Source organism: Pseudorca crassidens, chromosome 2 (assembly GCF_039906515.1).
Source record: "Pseudorca crassidens isolate mPseCra1 chromosome 2, mPseCra1.hap1, whole genome shotgun sequence".
NCBI lineage: Eukaryota > Metazoa > Chordata > Mammalia > Artiodactyla > Delphinidae > Pseudorca > Pseudorca crassidens.
The window spans coordinates 11,890,426-11,908,067 of record NC_090297.1 but is presented as its reverse complement, the minus strand read 5'-3'; the positions used below and the strand labels follow the sequence as shown (position 1 = coordinate 11,908,067).

Genomic DNA, 17,642 nt, shown 5'->3' with positions numbered 1-17,642 from the left:
GAATAAAGGGGTTGCACTTTGCCAAGCAGGCTGATGGCCCTGGACCTGTTTTCCTGGAACGAAATCATTTTAACTGGCATCAGCTGCTTAACTGGTACTCTCTTTAACTGAGGTTCTAACTAAACAGGTTAAAATATCAGTACCTGGTCATTACAAGATATTATCTGCAGAAAAAGAAAAACCACACACACAAAATAACAAACAAAAAAAACCCCTGAATCGCTATGCTGTACACCTGAAACTAACACAATATTGTAAATCAATTATACTTCAATTAAAAAAAAAATCTGTACCTGGGTTATACACTGCTAAAATGATTAGGGAAAAAAAAAAGGAAGGAAAGGAAAACGAAGGTGCTGGTTGAGCTGCTTCAGAACTCTACATAGCCCTAAAACTGTCACTATTGCCAACTAACTCAGCCTTTGACATCAGCGCTAATTTACCTCTCACAGACCAACTGATATGTTCAATACAACATGCGACACAGTGGGCTGAACACACCAGTTGCTTGAGTTTCTCCACATTTGCCGTGATACAACTATTCACCTCAGGTCAGCTTGACAGCCTTCACATTTCATAAGCTTACCAAGATCTCCACTGAGCAGAGCATCTGCCAAGGGTGGATTGCGTTCCTTCAACAAGGACAGCTCATGGGGGTTGGCCAGCAACATGTCTCGGAGCAAGGCTGGATTGTCCAGGCCCTGAGGAGATGAAGCTACCTCTCCAGGAGATGAGTGGGACTGCTGTGCTCCTGCTGGCTGGCGCTGCCGGGTGTTTGACGTGCCAGGCACAGCTATGCTACGGAAGTCTATTCGGGGTAAGTCTGTTGGGGAAAATCGATTCGAAGTTTACTTCAAATGACTCCATAAAAACAAGTATTTGAAGGAAACAGCAGATTTGCACATATGTGGTATGCAGTAGTAGTAGATGGTAATCAGACATTCCGAATGCGCTTTCCCTGGTTCTTTCTCACGCTGACCTTGAATACAAAGACTGCAGTCCGAGAGTGAATAGGTAGGAAAGAATAGAAAAACAGAGGGTTGGGGAGTAGAGGTAGGGATAGGAAGACAATGGTAATAATCCCAAATTCTTGGCTTATAAAATATCCCAGGATAATAAGTTTTTACTTACTTATGTCTTTAAAAAAGCAAAGCCAATCTCAAACATAACCACGTAAAGCTCGATGTGGTTCTTAAGAAAAATCCTAGTCTGCTTTCACATATGCTCCAAAGAGCCCTGACACCTTGGGTAAAGAATACCATACATATCACGTGAACAGCATAAATGTTAGATGTTAACTTCTACAAGTATGTGCCACACTTATTAGTTCTTTGAATTTACACTTTCATCTGTGCATCACTGCTAACTCTTCTCATACCCTGGAAAGCTAGTAGGTGTAATCATTTCACAGGAGAGAAAAAAACAAGAAAAGAAACCTGCACAGGTTCTCAGTGCTCAGTACACCAAAAGATTTAACAGGTTCACAGGCCACACTCCCAGGTTCCATAATCCAAGGTGAGCTGACCTTACTAAAGTGAAAGGAAAATAAAAGGGAACCTTACCTCAAGGACCCACATATTATATGATTCCATTTATGAAATGTCCAGAATAGGAAAATACAGAGACTGAAAGTAGACTGATGGTTGCCTAGGGCTAGGAGGCATGAGGGCAGGTGGGGAATGACTGCTGATGAGTACAGAGTTTCTTGTAAAGATGATGAAAATGTGCTAAAATTGATCATAGTGATGGTTAGGCAATTCTGAATATACTAAAAATCAGTGAATTGTACCCTTTAAATGAGTGAATTGTATGGTAGTGAATGATATCTCAATAAAGCTGTTATTGAAAAAAAGAATTGTATTTTTAAATAGGAAAAAGAAAACAAAAAACGTAAAACCCTAGGTATAACCAGAATGATGGGCTAAGACTGAGTGAATCCACATTTCTTCAACCCCAAAATGTATCTGATGATTGCACCTGCTCCAAGTCTGGGGCTGTCCTGAAGCCTTTTGGACTTCAAAGAGAAAAAGAAAATGCCTAAACTCAGGAGTAAGGTTTGTGCCTCTTAGCATGGGTTCAAGTAGGCACTTTTCTTCAAACAGACCTCAGCTGGCAGTGTGTGTGTGTGTGTGTGTACGTGTACATGGACATGAACTTCGAACCAATGAAAAAGTGAAGTGAATAAGATGATCTTTGTGAGGTAGTTAATCTAGGTCAACCAGCAAAACATATATGGGTGGGTCTTCCTTATGGGTTGAGAAATTTTTATCTCAACCTTGTTATACTTATCTTGAGAGTCCACTTACTTCGGAATAATTTTGAAAAACTTGTTTGTTTACCTTATAGATCGGAATTGCTTCCCCTCCCCCACCTACTGGCTCTCTTGTCCCTGTGGCACAGCACAGGAAAAACAAGAAACAGTGAATCTCAGAACTAACAATTTCACCAAATAAACCACAGGAAGATTTGGGCTTTACTGATTGGCTTATGTGAACCCCTTCCCTTTCTAAAGTTTAACAGCAGCCCCAAGGGAATAATGTAATCTGGATCTGAAAGTAACAGGGCTTGATGGTGTCTTATAGCTCCAGTTTCAGGCTGAATGGAAGCACTGTGTTCTAAACTGGAGTCGGTCATCACCCAGACACCTAAACTCCTTTGAGTATCAGAAGCAAGCTATGGACCCTCTCCCCATCAAATGCACAGATGCCCACACAATTCTGCACACTATTTCAAGGACACAGACACTTCCTAACTCCCAATGCACAGATTCTAGATGTAGCATGTAAGATAAATAACAGTTTCTTTTTACATGATTAACAAAGATGGTGGGAAAGAACCAGGATTTGGTGGTCAGCTGCTTCAGGTTCATAAGGCTCAGTGTAACGGGAAAAGCACCAAGTTTTAAATCCTGTGCCTTCACTTACTAGCTATGAAGATATGATTTAAAAATTGTCAAGAGGTATCTCTTCCCTACAAAAGTTATGAGATGACCTGAAATGTGGGTGCAAGTGCCTGGCTGATTGTAAAATGTTCAGCAAAGGCCTATCACTGAATGCCAGACACAAAGCAGCAAAAGTCAGCCAGGAAGCAGAGGCATATGCAGCGTCTCAAGTCCTTCTCAAGGATAAAATGATCACTGATAACAACAGAAGCTAATATTTACTGACGGCTTGCTCTGTGCTGAAGGTTTTACATGCATTATTCTCCCATCAACCCTACGAGTTGTGGTTAATTATAACACACATCTTACAGATGAGGAAATGGACTTAGAGTGTTAGCTTGTCCGAAGTTACCCAGCAAGCAAGTGGCAGAGTCAGGATCTGTACCCTGACAGTCTGAATCCAAGGCAAATCCAAAACTCTGAACTATGCTATCTACTAATGCTTGCCAGGGCTGTGAAGCCATCATGAGATGCCGTACTTGGGAACTGCACCGAAGGGCGAGGGTCTGCATTCTCCTTCTGTCGTAAAATCACAACGTCGCCATCTTTTAAGCCGTAAGAAGCCAGTGATCTGTGGTTGTCTGTGAGAGGTCTTTCAGCGTAGACAATCTGCAACCAGAAAAGATTTAATAGAATAAAGCACCGAGAAGCAACATGTCACAAAACAGAAAGACTACAGTTTTCCTCTTCATTAGAGAATGTCACTCCCTGCTCAACACCCTCCAGTGATTTCCCATCATACCTAGAATAAAAGCCAAAATCCTTCTCGTCAACTATTAGGGCCAAACAATTCGGCTCCCCCATGACCTCATCTCATACCATGATTGCTATTCCTCAAATAATACCAGCAACTTCCCCCTCAAGGCTGTTTCACCTGTTGTTCTCTCTACCTGAGGAATGTTCTTTCCCGGTTCATTTTTTTAAGGTCTCTGATCAAACACTACCTCTTCATAGTCCTTCCCTAATATTTAAAATGCACCCTCACCTCCCATATTATATATTTTTTCTTTATGGTCTCTCTGTCCCACTAAAATGTAAGCTACTCTGAGGACAAGGACTTTACTTTTTTCACCATATCCCAAATGCCTAGAACAGGGGCCTGGTAGATAAATAGTGCCCAAGTATTTGCTGAATTAAAGGACAAATAAAGCTATGGGAAGTAGACCATTTTAGACTTAATATTGAGCAGGGAGGGAAATGGGAATGATTTATTCTGGGGATGATAACTGCAATACTATTAAATAATATGTTCACTCCCCACCCACAAGTTTTAGTGAGATATAATTGACATACAACACTGTATTAGTTTTAGTTGTACAACATAATGATGTGATATATGTATATATTGTAAAATGATTACCATGATATGTTTTGTTAACATCCATCACCCCACATAGTTATAAATTTTTCTTCTTGTGATGAGAACTTTTTTTTTTTTTTTTTTTCCCGGTACGCGGGTCTCTTACTGCTGTGGCCTCTCCCGTTGCGGAGCACAGGCTCCGGACGCGCAGGCTCAGCGGCCATGGCTCACGGGCCCAGCCGCTCCGCGGCATGTGGGATCTTCCCGGACCGGGGCACGAACCCGTGTCCCCTGCGTTGGCAGGCGGACTCTCAACCACTGCGCCACCAGGGAAGCCCCCGTGATGAGAACTTTTAAGATCTACTCTTAGCAACTTTCAAATATATGATACAGTGTTGTTAACTCCAGTCACCCTGCAGTACATGACTGTACTGTGTCCACTTTTAAATGGTCTCACACACAAGCTTCCCGAGTTCTTCCTTCTCTTCGACCTTCCCCAAACTTTTATCACTTTTATGTTTATGAGTGGAAGATAACAGTGGAAGAAATTTAAAAAAGAACAATTAAACACAGATGGAAAAAAGGATCAGGGATGTATTACTAAGGAAAATATTTTTATGATGTGCAATCGAACACTGAAGAAAGCCTGAGAGCATAAAAACAGATGAAACAACGGGCTGTGGAAAGAAAAGGGACAAAGGGCATACTATGATTTCACCATGAAGGAACACAAAACCTAACCCGCATCATGACCTACTCTGTAGAGGGGCATTCAGAACAGACTCTGGCTTTGAAAGGTTTTCTTAACAATTCACTTTCCACGAGGCCACTGGCAAACTGAGGAACTTGAGTTCTGTCCTGGCTCTGACAGGGCCCCTGACACTCAGCTGGTCCAGGCTTCACAGTTCCCATTTGTCAAGCAAGCAGTTGGGGCTAGATAATCATTACACCTATCCCTTCCAGGTCTTTCTGCTACACTACCATTTTACAATGTTTCCTCAAGTGTCCTCATAGCTCTCATAGTAAAATTGCCTGACACAGAACCTGAAAAATACAGGATTTAAACCGGAAAAAAAAAAGATCTGTCATATCTGATCTCAGAATTTGCAATGACATGAGAAATAGAACAGGAAACTCAATTTAGTTCCTTCCAAAATCAAATACTTCTGCGGTTAAACAAAAAAATGATCTGCAGAATTTGTAGGCTGAATTATATTTTTTAAGTTCTATACAGGACTAGAAAAAGTATCGTTAGTTCTTACCCTCACCTGCGAAGTTAAAATTTGTTACAATAGATTGCAACTGTCATTCTATCGACCCATTCACTCTCCCTTATTTAAGCATATATCTCATAGTAAAAGTATACCAGAATCAACATAGATGGTTTGCAATACAACCTGAGTCATATTATAACTTCTGGGATTGCTTTAAAAACCACCACAAATCTGAAGTGACAAGTGTCATGGGTTGAGGTGTGCAGCAAGAAAGAGGCATGCAAGAGAAATGCCATGCAGGCAGTTCCTACAAGGGGGCTTCAACTCTGTGAAGCAACCACAATGAAAGTACCAGTGGCCTAAGGCCTACTCCTTAATTTTCTAGGGTCAGAAATTCAACTATCAGTATATTTAGAGACACAGGATCAGTCAACGTACTCTAACTGTACTTATAAGAGAACATTTACTTGTCTACAACGAGAAATCAAACTCAGGAGAATCAGAATGCTCCTATCCACAAGATCCCTGAATTTTCTTCAGGCTGGATATGCTACATGGAAAGCCATATTAAAATAGCAGACGGCTACCACTGAGTGAGCTCCTACTGGGAGCCGGCATCTTACTAGGTTCTCGCAGTCTTCCACCTAATCCTCGTATCCTCTCGTTTAAGTCTCATAATCAATTTATGAAGTAGATATTAATTGTCCCATTTCATGTACAGGGAAACAAATTACTGTTAGGTGACCTGAGGCTCCATAGCTATTGAGAAGAGAACTGGGATTGGAGCCACATCTGCCTGACTTTATAGCCCACACTCTTTCCTAGTACCACATACAACTTTCCCAAATATAAGTCCAAAGTGGCATGGTGAATTAGCTGGGTGACCTTTACAAGAGCTATTAAGCCACCTATCACTCCTAAGGGCCTCTACTCACCAGGGGGATCAAACACTGTCCACTGCTCAACTTATCCCCTGCCCTCAACATGAAGAAAGGAGCACTCACTACCAACCCCTCACTCTCTGATTCCCATTTTACAGATGCCATACATCATTCCATCACTGTTCAGCTAAACAGTTTTTCCTCAGCAGACAACATAATTTTTTAAAAAGAAGGCGGCCTGACCTAACAACAAAAATGTAAGATCCAGGTAGTCAGTACCATCCAACATGTAACATGAAGTGTGGAAGACTGCTATCTGCCCCAATCTCCTAAAAATACTAGACTGCAGAATGTGGGTAAGGATCAAACATTCTTCACACTGACAAAGCAGCAGGTGTATACCATTCTAGTCCAAGGACATAGATGAGACAAACAGTAGCTTAGTTGAAATTATGACTGCCACAAAGAACTGGTTTTTTTTGTTGTTGTTAACATAGGCTTAAGAATCTAAGACAATTATTCTGCAGCTTGAGTTCCAGAATAAATCGGAATGATTTTCCAACTTAATATGAGTATCTAGTAGACCAATGGTTTCAAATTTCTACCAGTCAAAACAAAATGAGTTTTGTTTACGGCATTGGTGATACTTTCTACCATTCATAATACCCAGCTCAAAGGTTATAAGGCTCAAAATTCAATTTTTGCCAGTTATAAGAACATACAACAGAAAAATTTATACAGCTACATGTCTTTTTTATTGCGGTACACGGGTCTTTCACTGTTGTGGCCTCTCCCGCTGTGGAGCACAGGCTCCGGACGCACAGGCTCAGCGGCCATGGCTCATGGGCCCAGCCGCTCCGCAGCATGTGGGATCTTCCCAGACCGGGGCTTGAACCCGTGTCCCCTGCATCGGCAGGCGGACTCTCGACCACTGCGCCACCAGGGAAGCCCTGCTACAAGTCTTAATCTCCAAAACTGGCACAACTGCTAGTACTTCTCCAGAGGAGGCACCCTAGAGACTGAATTCTCATCTTAACCAATATTTAACAATACACTAATTAATACAACTCCAAAGCCTTTAGGCATGATGTCAAATGTTTCCTGGTCTCTGAATGAGAGATTTCAATCAATCAACAGAAATCATAACAGTACATTTCTAGCATTAAGGGTCATAAACTGGCCACGAAACCCTTGGAATCACATTTGAATGGCTTCATAATAGTATCTACCATTAGTTGAAAGCCCACTATATGCCAAGTGATCTACACATACCATCCCATGTAATAGTCAGCTTGACTTTTACAACCCTTCTGGAAGATAACTTGACAAGTTACTAAAAGCCTCCCAAAAGACCTGGCAATTCCATATCTAAGACTTTATCCTGAGGAAATAATCAGAAATGGAGACAAAGCCTTAAGTATAGGGCTTCCCTGGTGGCGCAGTGGTTGAGAATCTGCCTGCCAATGCAGGGGACACGGGTTCGAGCCCTGGTCTGGGAAGATCCCACATGCTGCGGAGCAACTAGGCCCGTGAGCCACAACTACTGAGCCTGCGCATCTGGAGCTTGTGCTCCGCAACAAGAGAGGCCGCGACAGTGAGCAGCCCGCGCACCGCGATGAAGAGTGGCGCCCGCTCGCTGCAACTAGAGAAAGCCCTCGCACAGAAACGAAGACCCAACACAGCCAAAAATAAATATAAATAAATAAAAACAAAAAAACCCCACAAACCTGAGGGACATCCTAGATTCCTCTTAAAAAAAAAAAAAAGCCTTAAGTATGTAGGTATCCATGGACATGTTACTCATAACTGCTTCCAAATGTCCCTAATTCAATTCAAATGCCCAGCAAGGGACCTCCCTGGAGGCTAAGTGGTTAAGAATCCACCTGCCAATGCAGGGGACATAGGTTCAAGTCCTGGTCCGGGAAGATCCCACATGCCGCGGAGCAACTAAGCCCGTGTGCCACAACTACTGAGCCTGCCCTCTAAAGTCCCCGAGCCACAACTACTGAGCCCACGTGCCACAACTACTGAAGCCCACGTGCCTAGAGCCCGTGCTCCACAACAAGAGAAGCCACCGCAACGAGAAGCCTGCGCACCGCAATTAAGAGTAGCCCCCACTCGCCCCAACTAAAGAAAGCCCATCTGCAGCAACGAAGACCCAATGCAGCCAAATTTTAAATAAATAAATAAATAAATAGTAGACCATCACAAACTCTCGTCTCCCTCCCTCCCTCCTTTCCTTCTTTTTTTTAAAGTTTTTTTAAAAAAATTAATTAATTTATTTATTTTTGGCTGTGCTGGGTCTTTGTTGCTGCGTGTGGGCTTTCTCTAGTTGCAGTGAGCGGGGGCTACTGTCGTTGTGGTGCACAGGCTTCTCATTGCGGTGGCTTCTCTTGTTGCAGAGCATGGGCTCTAGGCGCCTGGGCTTCAGGAGTTGTGGCTTGCGGGCTCTACAGAGTGCAGGCTTAGTAGTTGGGGTGCACGGGCTTAGTTGCTCCATGGTATGTGGCATCTTTCTGGACCAGGGCTCGAACCTGTGTCCCCTGCATTGGCAGGCGGATTCTTAACCACTGCACCACCAGGGAAGCCCTCCTTTCCTTCTTAAAAAAAAAAAGCACAGCAAAATGAAAACTGTTAAATAAATTGCAGTACATCTGTATGATGGTATATTATGTGGCCATTAAAATGATAAACTGCAAGAATTTGAAATGTTATGGGAAAATGCTGACAATGCAGTGTTGACTGAAGAAAGGTATGAAATTGTTTATTACAGTTCAGGCCATATGTTTTAAAGATATATTTTAACTATATAAGAAGAAAAAAATACATTAAAAAGCAAACTGCAGTTATCTCTGAGTTATAAGGTAATAAGTAATGGTGTTCTTTTCTCCTCTTCTATATGTTACAAGTTTTCTATAACGAATATGTGGTATTTATCAGAAAAGAAATACATGAAAATTACCTGTGAAAATAAACATGCCAAAAGCAGCTACAAAAGAAATTCTGTTTCTACTGGTTTAAAATAGTGTTTTGGGCTTCTCTGTTGGCGCAGTGGTTAAGAATCTGCCTGCCAATGCAGGGGACACGGGTTTGGGCCCTGGTCTGGGAAGATCTCACATGCCGCGGAGCAAATAAGCCCGTGAGCCACAACTACTGAGCCCATGTGCCACAACTACTGAAGCCCACGTGCCTAGAGCCCGTGCTCCAGAATAAGAGAAGCCACCGCAATGAGAAGCCCACACACCGCAACGAAGACCCAACACAATCAAAAATAAATAAATAAATTTATTTAAAAATACTAACAATAAATAAAATAGTGTTTTACAGGGACTTTCCTGGTGGCGCAGTGGTTAAGAATCTGCCTGCCAACGCAGAGGACACGGGTTTGAGCCCTGGTCCGGGAAGATCCCACATGCTGCAGAGCAGCTAAGCCTGTACGCCACAACTACTGAGCCCACGTGCCACAACTACTGAAGCCTGAGCGCCTAGAGCCCATGCTCCTCATCAAGAGAAGCCACTGCAATGAGAAGCCCGCGCACCGCAACAAAGAGTAGCCCCCGCTCACCACCAACTAGAGAAGGCCTGTGTGCAACAACAAAGACCAACGCAGCCAAAAATAAAATAAATATACAAATAAATAAAAATAAACAAAATAGTTCTTATTTTAAACAAAATAGATCATGCTGTGTGCAGAGCTGCATTTCCAGGAACAGTTACTGCTATTATTTGGTATTTAAATATGCCTTCATTTGAGAGTTCTTATACATTCTGCACACTTTTTTTTTTTAACCACATGCCACCTACAGGGGTAAATTATAACAATCTTTCAAAAATGCAAAGATATTAATTTCAAGTGAAGCTAAGTTCTTAATAATTGTTTGAAGTTCCTCTAGCCAAGTCTGCATCAAAGCATCAAGCAGGGCCATGACCGGCTTCCAAACCCACACTTGTGTTAAGAGATGGAACATGCCCAGCTTCAATCACATGTGCAAGTGGAGATTGTTCCTATTCTAAATTTGTTATCACTGCATTATAACTACTGTAATCAGACTAGAGCTGTTAAAAATTAACACCCTTTCCAAGCATATCCTTATGCACAGTCGATGCTGATGCTGAAAGACTGAATTATAAACCAGTGATTCTTAATGTGGGGCAGACATGCGACACAGTTCTTTAAGGATGTAGGAAGAAAACAGAAAATAATTAGAATTTGCATTTCCATTTTAGTTTATCCTTCCTTAAATTCTATCCTGTGCCTGTTTATAATGACCTAAGGTATTACTTCATGTATATAATTGATGTTTACAGCTATTACATACATGTAATATACATGCATTTATATTATGCATACACCATTAGTTCATATATATTATTTATTATATACATCACACAGATGCATGTTCCAAAACATTTTACTCAGAGGGATATGTGACCGAAAAAGTTTGCAGACCAGTGGTCTGGACACACAGTAACAGAAAAGAATAGCCAAAAACAAGAAAAAAAAAAATTCCCGTTAGAAATGGAGTCAGAAATGGAGGTGAAGGAACGAGAACAGAGAAGGGAAGTCAGAGGAGTAAAGGTAAAGAGACCAGGAGAACTTGGAGAGGAAGAAGGGGAAGAGGAGTAATATGGGAGAACCCTGGGAGGTAAAGGAGGGGTGGGGGGAGGCCCCAAGTAAGTGAAAATGATGTATTTGTGCATAAAAACTACAATGATATTTACTATTATGACTTGGTGAAAGGAAATGACTCAAGTGTCTAGGGTGGATCCTGTTCCTGCTTGATGGGCAAGCAACTGAAAGACAACGGACCACCAGACATCCTAAAATAGACACTGTGTTAGGTTACAATGGAGCCAACAGAACAAACTTGAAAAACAGGAGCTGTTTACCGGCTATGTAATACAGGCTTAACACTAGTTGGAGCCCAGGTTTCCATATGCTAATTTGGCTTGGGAAGGAAGTGAATGCCAAAACACTGATCTAATGAATAAGAAAGAATTTGGAGTTAGCCTAACCGTTCAATTAATAAGGTACTGCTAACCTTCCGCACAGGCAGGACAGTGCCTGCCTTACCATACAATTAATCGTCTTTCGATCTGACACCCTCTTTCGGCTACAGCCATCTCAAAAAGTGCAGGAATACAGAAATCACAATCTTTGTCTTCTCCCAAGCCCAACAAAGTCAATTTACATTTTAATTTTTTATTTCCCCCACCAGCTGGTGATTATAACCAGGGTAAAAGCACAGCCAGAGGGAAGAGAAACAACTGAAAAAGCCACCTTCAAAAATCTGAGTTGATTTTCCCTCCCTACTTAAACTGCTCTTTTCTAGCTCTCTACCTGAGGGATTCATTGACAGGAGCTGGTTCCTGAGTTTTTGTGGTTTCTTTTTTTTTTTTACAGAAGTTCCAAGAATCCCTTTTGCCAGAATGCCTATTTGAGTGACACCTTGTGCCCCCAAATAAATTCTTTCTTGATATTCAGCTTATGCCAAGGTTCTACAGTTCAAAGTGTAAAGGAATCATACTCACTTCTGAACAAAATATTGACACACTTGTTTACCGTAGCACAGGGCAGAACAAGCTGTAGTGAGGCAATAGTTTTTGGAACTATTTCATAACTGCAGTAGCAAATCAAGATTTACCTTCTGGGGCCTTGGATGACTTCTATAATTTTCTTAATGTTTAGACTATGCCCTCCGAGGCCCACTTATCAAGTCAGGATTTAGATGTTTCAGTGTGAAGGCCACAGAGTTATTGCCACCAAATCTGTCTGGTGGCAGCGTCAGAGCATTTTAAGAATACATTTTAAGAATAAATTAAAATGTAAGAGCAGCTTAATTTCTTTCCAGCAGGGCAAGGGAAATGAAACAACCAAATCACACTGAGGCCATATTTAAGCAAATATCCTCATCTAGCACTGAGCTTTGAACTCACCCAAACTGAACTGTGACCTGAAAGAAAGAGGGATCTTGGCCTACTACCAGGGAAGAAACCACAGAAACAGTTTCGGTTGAACTAATAAATTACTTTAAAAAAATAATAATTTAACCAGAAACGCATGTGGTAGGGAAAAGAGCATTTCCAGAGGCTTCAAAACAAGGTGGTGCAAGTCTCAAACTTTTCCCTTCACTTCGAGCGCAAATCTCTACACTTAAAGGTAAATTACGTTTACTTAGGCAGGAGCCCTCTCCAAAAAAGCAGATGAACATCCATCTACCACAGTGATCCAAACTGGTATTTCTGGTTGGGGAAGCAGAATGCATGAACTCTTGCAAATCTACGGCTTCTTCTTAGGTCTACGCCGACACCCCAAACTCAAGAAATTAGAGAAGGGGTCAAAGAGCCACAAGGTGGGGCGGACCGCGCGACAGTGCACGCGCTCCTCAGGCTGCAGTGGGTGCGTCTGCGGTCAGGTTCTCCGCTCTCTCCCCCAGCACCCCACCCCACGCTCGGGGCGTATGGGGGCAGCCACCGATTCCAGCTCCCTCCCGGATGCGGGGGTGGGCTGGGAATGGCCATCCTGCTTCTCCTCCACCCCCCAATTCCTCACCAGCAGCAAAAGGAGTGCGTGAGGCCCCAAGGCGGGAGGGCTAGCTCCGGAGGGAGGCCCCACTCGCCGCTCAGCGTACCTGGCTCTCGGCTGCGGGGATGCCGGACTCGAGCTCACACAGCGCGCGGAAGTTGTGCAGCTCGAAGTCGGCGTCGACCTGGAGGGAAAAGGTCACCTCGGAGAGGTCCCTCCGCACACAGTACACGGTGAGCAGCATGGCCCGGGCCCGACCCAGCTCGGCTCGGCCCGGCCTCGGCGCGGGGCGGCGGCGGCGGGGCCTGGCTGGTGCTGCAGGCGGACGGCGCGGGCTGCTCGCTCGCCCGCCCGTTCGCTCCTTCCCTCCCTCACACACGCTCAGTGACTCACTCCCTCCCACCCTCACCAGCAAGTACAGCCGCCACCACCCGCCTGCAACTTCGTCTGCCTGCCTGCCTGCCGGCCTGCCTGCCTCCCACCGCTGCCGCCAAGCGCGCCAGCCGCCCGGCGCCCCGCCCCGCCGCAACGCCGATGCCGTAAAGCCCGCCTGACCCGCTCCGCCTTCGCGGCGCACCGGAGGGGCGGAGCTGGGAAGGGGAGGCGGGAAGTAGGAGAGGATTGCAGGGCTCTGGGGACGGGAGAGGGTGGAAGGGCGAGGAAAGGGGAGCAAACGAAGAGAAAGAAATAAGTATTAATTGCTTGATTTAGTAAGTGACGTCGGTGGAGGACTCCAAAATCTCATTTATTCATCCGACAGGCATTTATTGAGCGCGTGTTGGCAAATAGCCACGTGGGTACAAAAATGCGTAAAAATACAGGTCTTTGCCCTTAACGAACTCTCAGACTGATACAGGAGACTGAGAACCTAGCAGATTGTTCTCAGACATATTTTCCAAAGTAGAAATTGAGGCTCAGACAGCTTACTTTTCTTCTTGTTCTGATGATTTAGGGTTAAAACCAAAATCACGAACCCCTGCTCACTGGCCCCTGCTTTGCTCTTCAGCCCTGCCTCCTGAGCCCTGTCTGCACTCTGCCCTCTCTGCCACATTGTGACTTTCAGTTCCTCCTAAGCTCCATTTCCCTGCCTCGTAAATAGTTTTCCCTCTACTTGGACTGCTTCTTTCCTAGCCCTGGCAAACCCCAGCACCTATTGCAGTGCTTTTTATTGGGCACAGCTTAGAATCCACTCGATAAAATATGTGTTACTTTAATGGCCTGTTTAAGGCCACATAGCTGATGAGAAATAGAAGCCCAAAACATGAGGATGAGTCAGAAAACCGAAAGGGAAAGAGGAGGATACAATGGATACAAGATTGGCATCTCCCCATTTACTCCCCACTCCCCCATCCACGGAGTAGGGACACCCTCTTCTATTATAACAGGAGGGAAGGAGGGGTCAGGATGGCTATGGATGCAGGTAAGTGTAGGTAGGTTTGGTGGCAAGAAAGTAAGCGAAAGACCAGCAGAAGATGTATCTCTGTAAGGGAAGAGGGAAGGTTTTCTGTGGAGCATAAAGACAGAAGGTGGAGGGAGGGGGCGGGGTGGAGAAGAGTGGTTGTTATCAGGTACAGAAAGCCCACCACCAATGGCTTACGCAAGTGAGGGTTTATTTTTCTTACGGGATAGGAAGCCTGAAGGTAGACAGCAGCATTGGTTCAGTGACTCAGTGATACAAGGGACAGTATTTTGGCAAATCTTTTGGCCTTTCCCTGAAGGTCATGATATAGCTGGTTGTCTCCACCCCATGCATCATTTTCTTGTTCAAGCAAGAGGTTGCCCAGGAGTCCCCCAGTAGGTTTCTGCTTACATCTGGCCAGAACTGTGTCACACAGATGCAAGAAAAGTCCAGGAAGGGGCTTCCCTGGTGGCGCAGTGATTGAGAGTCCGCCTGTCGATGCAGGGGTTACGGGTTCGTGCCCCGGTCCGGGAAGATCCCACATGCCGCGGAGCAGCTAGGCCCGTGAGCCATGGCCGCTGAGCCATGGCCGCTGAGCCTGCGCGTCCGGAGCCTGTGCTCCGCAAGGGGAGAGGCCACAGCAGTGAGAGGCCCGTGTACTGCAAAAAAAAAAAAAAAAAGCCAGGAAAAGTGAGTGTTTAGGTTTTCTCACCTCATTAAAAGGTATGAATGGGGTGCGCGGTGGGGGGTGGGGCAGGGGAGGGGTTGTAACAGGTTTTAGGTGAGACATACCTAGCGCCTACTACAGCAGAGAAGGTTTGAAATAACCATTGTAAGTTGAAGCAAATTGAGTAGAGAAATGATGTAGAATTGCCAGATGGTATCAAGGGTTCAGCTGAAGTTGGAATCATGAGCTGACAGATTTTTGTGTTACATTTTTTTCTGTTGGTGCCCAGATGTGAATGATTTTGTTTTCCAAAGATGGCCACGGCAATATCTTCCATCTTATATGTTCATGCTATAATGTAATCATGACATTCCTCCCATTAAGACATGGGGTATATGTCCCTCCATTTGAATTATGGCAGATGGACTTTGGCATAAGTGTCACTGTGTGACTTCTGAGGCTAGTTCATAAAAGGCAATATAGCTTCTGCCTGATTCTCTTGGAACACTTGCTCTTGGAACCCAGCAGCCATGCTGTGAAGAAGCCCAAACTACTCCAGACAGTGAGACTACATGGAGATAACATGTATAGATGGTTCAGGCAACAACCTAGCTGAGATCAAAGCCAATTACCAGGAAAACCCTCCTAGAACATGAATGAAGACACTTCCAGTTGATTTCAACCCTAGCTGTTGAATCATCTCCAGCCTTTGAGTCTTCCCAGCTGAGGCCCCAGACATCATGGAGCTGCCTCCACTGTATTCTTTCTGAATTCCTGACCCACAGAATCTGTGAGCATAATGAAATGGTTATTTTACATGACTAACTTTGGGGTGGTTTGTTACAAAGAACAATAATTGGTACACTGAATATAGGCACAGCCAATAAACTAAAAAAAAAAGAGAGAACTTTTTATTGCAGCATAATACACAAAAAGTGCATGCATTTTAAGTGTATACGGTGAGTTTTCACAAACTGAACACCCCTGTTCAGAACATTATCAGTACCTCAAAAGCCCCCCTTGGGCTTCCCTGGTGGTGCAGTGGTTGAGAGTCTGCCTGCTGATGCAGGGGACATGGGTTCGTGCCCCGGTCCGGGAAGATCCCACATGCCGCGGAGTGGCTGGGCCCGTGAGCCATGGCCGCTGAGCCTGCGTGTCCGGAGCCTGTGCTCTGCAACGGGAGAGGCCACAACAGTGAGAGGCCCGCGTACCGCAAAAAAAAAAAAAAAAGCCCCCCTTATCCTTCTTTCTATAATTAATAGTAATCTTTTAAAATATATATTTATTTGACCGTGCTGGGTCCTAGTTGTGGCACGTGGGATCTTCGATGCCGTGTGTGAGATCTTTAGTTGCGGCATGCGGAATCTTTTAGTTGCAGCATGCGAGATCTAGTTCCATGACCAGGGATCGAACCCGGGCCCCCTGCATTGGGAGCGCAAAGTCTTAACCACTGGACCACGAGGGATGTCCCATAGCCTTCCTTCTAATCACTAACTCTCCCTCCCCAAACCCATCCAAGTGTAACCAGTATCCTGACATTTAATAGCATAGATACATTTTGTTTTTCTACCACATGTAAGTGGACTCACACAGCATGTAGTCTTGTGTCTGCCTTCTTTCACTCGACATTAAGTGGGTTTTGTCCATATCGATGTATGTAATTATAACTTGTACATTCTCGTTGTATTTTGTTTGGGAAATACACCATAATTCAACCATTCTGTGGCTGATGGGCATTTGAGTGGATACATTTTTCCTTGAACCATTTTGACTTATGGTTTTCAAAATTTGCAACCAAAAGAATCCTAACTAATATAAGCCCGCAGCTTTTTACCAATCAGACCCTTTCCTCTTGGGCCTCACGCCTTTTGGACTCTGATCAGTTGCCGCCTGTGATCTGGCTCACAGTAGCTCCTCCCACTTCTCTCTCACCACTCTATGAGATGGACTTTGCACCTCTATTACTTGTGACCACAAATAGCTTCAGACATCTCTGGTCCTTAATTCGAAGTCAGGATGGGGTGGGTTGGACAAGGCCTGGACAAGCAGGGCTACCAAGAAGTTCCATGATCATTGCTGTTTGTCAAGAACCTTGCAAATGATTGCTAACTTTGCAATGCTCACTTCTTGCCAGGCACTCCTCCATGAATGTCATGCGTGTTGAGTCATTTAATCCTCACAACAATCCTGTGAGGTATTATCTCCATTTTACCGATGAAGAAACTGAAGCATAGAGAGGGGTCAGTCACTTGCCCAAGGACACACAAATGGAAGCTCGAATTCCAGTCAGGCAATCTGACTTGAGTCTAGGGATTTCCCTGGCAGTCCAGTGGTTAGGACTCCATGTTTCTACTGCTGGGGTGTGTGTGGGGGGTGGGGGGACAGGGGGGCGGGGGGGGCGGGTTCGACCCCTGGTCGGGGAACTAAGATCTCGCAAGTGGCAGGGCATGGCCAATAAATAAATAAATAAAACTCAAGTCCACAGTCTTAACCATTATTTTACACTGCTGAATGTGAGACCTCATTTTATCCTTCTAAAAGCCCTCAGAGATAGGAACGATTAGTATTCATTCCCATTTCATGGATAAGGAAACAGGTGTGGGGATTTTAATTAACTTACCCAAGTTCGCTCAGCTAGTGAGTGGCAGATTCTCCAAACTGGAAGAAACTCGAAGAGTGAAAACATCAATTTGACTAGAACACAAATGCTCTGC

At 44.3% G+C, this 17,642-nt stretch overlaps 1 protein-coding gene across 8 annotated transcripts in view; it reads right to left on the bottom strand.

Moving 5' to 3' along the window:
• DDI2 (DNA damage inducible 1 homolog 2) overlaps nt 1–13,244 on the bottom strand; it is a 41,902-nt gene extending 28,658 nt beyond the window's left edge. For 4 of the 8 annotated variants that reach the window (XM_067721179.1, XM_067721190.1, XM_067721197.1 and 1 more), the window contains exons 1-3: nt 12,969–13,244; nt 3,421–3,550; nt 587–823 (exon numbers count right to left, since the gene is read on the bottom strand). In XM_067721179.1, the coding sequence (XP_067577280.1) occupies nt 587–823; nt 3,421–3,550; nt 12,969–13,106 (505 nt within the window). In that variant the 5' untranslated portion in view covers nt 13,107–13,244. Of the gene's footprint in view, nt 1–586; nt 824–3,420; nt 3,551–4,301; nt 5,242–12,968 lie in introns of those variants that run through there. The other 4 variants (XM_067721246.1, XM_067721263.1, XM_067721185.1 and 1 more) reach the window with 4 other exon arrangements.
• Nucleotides 13,245–17,642: the final 4,398 nt, after the last annotated feature.